At 44.9% G+C, this 6,002-nt stretch overlaps 1 protein-coding gene across 1 annotated transcript; it reads left to right on the top strand.

Annotated features, from left to right (window-relative positions):
* The first annotated feature begins 61 nt into the window (after positions 1-61).
* On the top strand, positions 62-5,560 carry LOC119383389 (O-glucosyltransferase rumi homolog). Its single transcript, XM_037651489.2, has 2 exons — positions 62-810; positions 1,748-5,560. The coding sequence occupies exons 1-2, from the start codon at positions 116-118 to the stop codon at positions 2,304-2,306; spliced, it is 1,254 nt and encodes a 417-aa protein (XP_037507417.1). The 5' UTR covers positions 62-115; the 3' UTR covers positions 2,307-5,560.
* The last annotated feature ends 442 nt before the right edge of the window (positions 5,561-6,002 follow it).

Here is a 6,002-nt window from a genome sequence, read left to right as displayed (position 1 = left end):
AAACGTAACAGCATTGTAGATTTCGAAACTGCGGCAGCAACTATTATCCGCAAGAACAGACGACAAAAGCGTGAGCTGTTTTGGGGCTGGTTTTCGTGTGTCGCTTGTATGTAATATGATCAGTATGATGACGAGACCTTTTCTCGTCGCTTATTTCGTTTGCATTATAATTTCGCCGCACATAAACGTGTACGTAGCATGCGACTGCCCTGGGCAGAGCGCCGGCGGCGATGACACCTGTCCGATCTCTGAGAGTCAACACGAAAAACACAAGTACTACTACAATGAGCGCTGGTCGGGTTACTTGCAGGCCATAAACAAGAGCCTGGACGAGTACGTTCCCTGCGAAGACGACGACAACGGGCAGAAGTGTTCGTGTCACGCTTCAGTTATAGATGACGACCTTAGTCCGTGGTCTAAGACGGGCATTTCCTCCGAACTCGTCGAGCGCTCCAAACCCAGGGGCGTGCTTTACCAAGTCGTGAACCACAAACTGTACAGAACCAAAGAGTGCATGTTTCCCTTCCGTTGCCTCGGCGTGGAGCACTTCATCCTCAAGATTGTGGACGAGTTGCCTGACGTCGAGTTCGTGCTCAACACGCGAGACTGGCCGCAGGCGCACAAGCGCATCGAATCTTTACCGGTGTTCTCGTTTAGCAAGACGCGTGAGTACTCGGACATAATGTATCCGGCGTGGACCTTTTGGGCCGGCGGACCGGCCATCAGCCTTTATCCAACGGGTATCGGCCGCTGGGACCTACAACGAGACATCATCAACAAGGCTGCGAACGGAGCGTGGACTTGGGAAAAGTAATACCTCACTCCAGTGGCACACGTTTAGGGGCTAGTTGGTGCATTGTTTCAAAAAGGAACGATTGCGCGAAAAACGCAGCACACCACAGACAGAGACGACGGCACCTGCGAAAACTTGCAACCGTTCATTCGCCTCTTAGGCGAGTGAATATATAGGACACAGAGAGGGCAAACGACAGAAAGGTGGTACCCCACATGCGCACAGCAAACTACAAAAAGGATATAGGCGATTAAAACCCGTGCTTTAGCACATTGCATGTAAAAACATTCACTTTTATAAAAAGCAATATCAAATTTCTATCAATATAAAAAGCCTCAATCAGTCGTACCTGTCTATGGTGTGCTGTGTTTTTTGTGCAATCCTTCCTTTTCGAAATACCTCACTCATTGATAGTCCAGTTTTCGCATTCTCTGTTTGCGCCAAAACGGCCGCAGACTTGTGCTTTAATACGTAAGCATTATACAATGAAATGCCTGGGAAATGGACTCTCACAGAAAACACGGGCCTATTTCTGCTCTCACGCAGTTAGGAGCTAGCGCGGGTTCGGTGTTTTGATAGAAACGTGTAGATACGTAAGCAAGATGCAGTGAGCCATGTCAACCAAATCTGTAGAACAACAAAAATACTTCATAGCCATTCGAATGTTGATCACGAAAAAAGTTTTACACACTCACATGGTAGATGTGTTATTTTGCTTAAGGATTGATAAACATACGCCTGCACAACAAGATGCTACTATACTAACACACAACCCCCTTCTTCCACATAAACACATACCACCCAACAACAAGACTACATACACTCAGGGGCATAAAATACTTACGCACTATGCCATAACTTGCTAGTTTGCTTACAATTTTTTTTTTACTTCATGTGTCCCGCTTTTTACGTTTCTAAATTCACTGCATTCTTTCCCCTTTCTTTTATCCGCAGGAAAAAGGCTTTAGGATTTTTTCGGGGGTCGCGAACAAGCTCGGAGCGCGACCCATTGATCCTACTGTCACGGAGCAAGCCCAACCTCGTTGACGCGCAGTACACCAAGAACCAGGCCTGGAAGTCAGACCAGGACACCTTGGGGCGGCCTGCGGCTGAGGAGGTGCGCTTTGAAGATCACTGCAAGTACAAGTACCTCTTCAACTTCCGCGGAGTTGCTGCGAGTTTCCGGCTCAAACATCTCTTCCTGTGCAAGTCGCTCGTCCTTCACGTTGGTGACGAGTGGCTCGAGTTCTTCTACCCGCAGCTAAAGCCCTGGGTCCACTATGTGCCTGTATCCGTGGATCTCAACGAGGTCGAAGAGCTACTGGAGTTTGCGAAGGAAAACGACGAAGTGGTGCGTGAAATAGCTGAGCGAGGCTACGATTTCATTTGGAAACACCTGAGAATGGAAGATGTACAATGCTACTGGCGCAGGCTGCTAAACAAATATGCAAGTCTGCTACGGTACAAGGTTGTTAGAGACAAGTCTCTCGTAAGAATCACAGCAAAAAGTTAGAGAGACTAACAGCCAGTTTTTACGGTGCCCATTTCTTTAGCGCAGTGAACATTTTAATGGTCGGAATCTCAAACACCACGCAACATATTTTATCATAATTTTCTATAAGCATTGGCATGAAGTCATATGCTACAAACACGCTGGAAGCAGTGATAGGTGAGCGCAGTAGCGATTATAGTGGCATGCAGATGAACATTCCGTGAACCGACTACTGCTACTTTACTGAAGGCAGCTTCTCTCGGGACATCAACCAACCTTCAGGAGTTCTCCCAAGGATTTCCTGAGTGTGCCTGTGTTTCTTAAAAAAGAACAGGAACAGAACTGTCACAGCAAATGAACATTCCCGCATCCAGCGGGCAAAACACGTGTGCACGCCTTCCATGGTGATGACTGGCCATCGCCTAAAGACGTTTCCATATTGTCAAACATTTTAAAAACAGTTACACCCTTGGGGCTGTCTTCTTGTCGCACAACAATAATAGTCATCTATGTCACGTGACTCTCATTGCTGCAATTCTGCACGATCGATAGGCCACGAATGGCATGTAGCAGAGCATATTCTTGGTAGGAAAGTAGTCAGCGCCCAGTTTTCTAGACTGGAAATGCAAGCAAGCCAGATAATGGTTATTGTTGTGTGGCAAAAGCATGCCTCAAAGCTTGCAACTGTTTTTAAGAGTAGAGTGGCAGGTCCAATCATTGCCCGTGTGCTCTTTTTAGCACCACTGTGCAGGGTGTACCCAGCCCAATGATCTATCCATGAAAAGTGTATCCTTATCAAGTTCCTTCTTTTCTCTCACATTCATGACCTTAGTGTGCCAAGCTCCCATTATTTTTCTCCTTAACCATTGGTATACAGCTGTGAGTCATCCAGGTACTTTTGTCGTCTGTATTTGTACTTTCACCCACGCATTGCTTGGGACTTTTCATTGTTCACAAGTTCAAGTGGAACGGTGCTAGAGAAGTGTCACAGAAATTTAGCACCTTTTTCACTACTTATCATGTTTTAGGCCAATATCTGATTGTATTACTACGGGCCACCTAAGTTGCATGTAAACAGATGTGGCATGGATATTTAATCAATTCAGTACCACTTTACACTTTACGTTAGAATGTTCTACAAAAGCTTTGTTGGGCTATCATATATTGCTCATATTGCGGAGACAACCCGCAATGACAGCTTAGCATATAAGGTGTCGTGCTAGTAAGCTTGAGGGTGTGGGTTCGATTCCTGGTCATGGCGGCTGCATATCGATGGGGGATGAAATGCATAGAACACCGGTGTATTTAGATTTAGATGTTTGTTAAAGAATCTCAGGTGGTCAAAATTAATCCAGAGCCCCCTACTACGGCATGCCTCATAATCATACCGTGGTTTTGGCACGTTATACCTGAGCAATTATTATGTTGCGGGGAAACATTGCTTCAGTAATAGTGGCGTTTCGTTATAAGCAGTTTCAGATTGCGTCATTAAATGGACCCTGAGCCACATTTTTCAAAGTCTAGCAAAATTTATGAATCGAGTATAGGGCCTTCTGGAAATATATGCTATTACTTAAATAATTTTGAAGAACTAGGTAGTACGAGTGGAGGTGTTACAAGTGCTACATTCTCTTTTTCCCATTCGTTGTTGTGTGCTGAGTAAGTTGAGCACTGCCACCAGTGCCATTCTGCTCCATTGGAGTGGCAGTACCTTGCTCACGTAAAAAAGATATGCATTAGGTTGAAAATGGCACTGAGTTTCATTTTTATTAGCCATGCTGCTCTTGTGAGCTCAACTTCAATTATTGGAAATTTGGTGGCACTGCTGATCCAACCGTTCATTCCAGTTTTTCTCATGTATATCCTGCTACTTGTTGACTGTTCTTTTTGTTGTGCAGGCAGATTAAGTCACTGATTTATTTGTAGGGAGCAAAACACATAACTTTCTGTGGGTGCCCACGCTTGTATTCCATCATCTTATGAAATTGTGATGTACAAATTTTTATTTTTGTGCCTTATTTACAAGATTTCTGTTTTACAATGTCTTCTTACTCACTTATTCTTTTTAGAGCTGTTTTGTTTGGGAAGTTACTGCTGAGAAATTTCCATGCTGGCAGCAACATTGCAGGTGTAACCTTCTAAGCATAAGCAGTAATGCAGGACTGCAATACTGTGGCACCATCTGCCATTGCTAACCCGTAGGCAGGGGTTTTGGAAGCAGGGGGGCAGGAGGCTTCCCCCCCCCCCAACATGCACCCATGGTCTTTGGGTGTGTGTGTGTGTGTGGGGGGGGGGGGGTAGGGCTTCAAGCCAGATCAACCATCCATGCCTATCTGCACAGTAATTGTATGCATTGTTCGTTACCTAGACTTCTGCACTTTGTCAGCCTTGGCCATGCATCTGATCTTTATGGTCACTAATCTATAATCCCAGAAAATGTACTCGTACAGAAACCCATCTCTTATTCCTGAATCATGTCTTCACATTTTCCTTCAAAATAATCCATATCACACACGCTAGTGAAGCCACATTTTCTTTTCTGCTAAGCCGTTGCTTTAATCTTTTGCAGGGTGAATACGGGATTTTTCTGAGGGGAGGGGGGTCAGCCTATGGGAGGACCTGATGGGTCTTCTTCTTGGAGTTATGCATTAAAAAATTAAGGTGGGTCCAGATGTGATTCGAACCACAACTTTGAATCTGCCCGTGATCTTATGCCTCTTTGCCTTGCAGGCATAGTGTACCGCGACTATGTGATGGATGAGATGCAACTTGCATGCTGCTGTGAAACCAACTAAAGCTGATGCCTTTGCAAAGGTTCTGAGCCCACATCTCTTTTATTCCCTTGCCCCCCACTTCCAAAGCCTCTGCCCATAGTATAGAGTGTACCAACTCTACCTTTGCAAAGATTCAGAAAAAAATTTGACAAACATGGTGAAATATGCAATGTGATGAAAGATCATTGAACAGGGAATGTCGCTGGAGCCAGCGTTTCGACATGTGGACTTGTCTTCTTGAAGACAGCAACTGCCTCAACAAAGACAAGCCTCCCTCTTCCACTGAGCTGCTTCTGTCTTGTGTGAAATATGCTAGTGCTTCACATTTGTACATTATGCTGCTGCTCCAGAACGTGGCTGTGGGCTATGTAGGACTTGTTCCGCTATTCTCCACTAAACAATGAAGCAGGTGTGCATTTATTGTTACTTCGAATGTCATATATTTTTTAGAGGATCATGTAGCCAGTGTTGGCATGTTGCATTAAAACTTGAATGTCAAGTGATGTTCCTTTGACAGTTTATTTCTGGAAGTGGCTCACTGGAGCAACAATGTAAGCTGGACAGTTTTAAAAGACCATGTAACTTGTTCTTTCCAGCATTTGTTACAGCGAAGCTGTCTTAGACTGAAGCTGTGCCTTAGCAGTAATAGTCATAAAGTTTCATAAAAGTGCACTAGAGGGAAATCTGGCGCTAGTGTCTATGGGAGCTGCAACTAATAGCGCATCAGCCTGCATGGGAATGATGAGTAGTACATGGATTTGCATAAGAATCACTCTATCAGCTTCTTGTGGCCTGTCAACCCTTTAAGGTTGATTAATTCCATAGAGTTAATATACTGACTCTAGAGGAAAAGCTCCCCATAGGGCCCATGCATTGAAACCTATAACCGCATGTGTTCCGCCATGATGGAACGAAACGATCGTTGCCAGCGTTGCCAGACCCT

Source organism: Rhipicephalus sanguineus, chromosome 2, assembly GCF_013339695.2.
Source record: "Rhipicephalus sanguineus isolate Rsan-2018 chromosome 2, BIME_Rsan_1.4, whole genome shotgun sequence".
Classification (NCBI taxonomy): domain Eukaryota; kingdom Metazoa; phylum Arthropoda; class Arachnida; order Ixodida; family Ixodidae; genus Rhipicephalus; species Rhipicephalus sanguineus.
The sequence above is the reverse complement of the archived record's forward strand: the minus strand, read 5'-3'. Positions and strand labels throughout refer to the sequence as shown.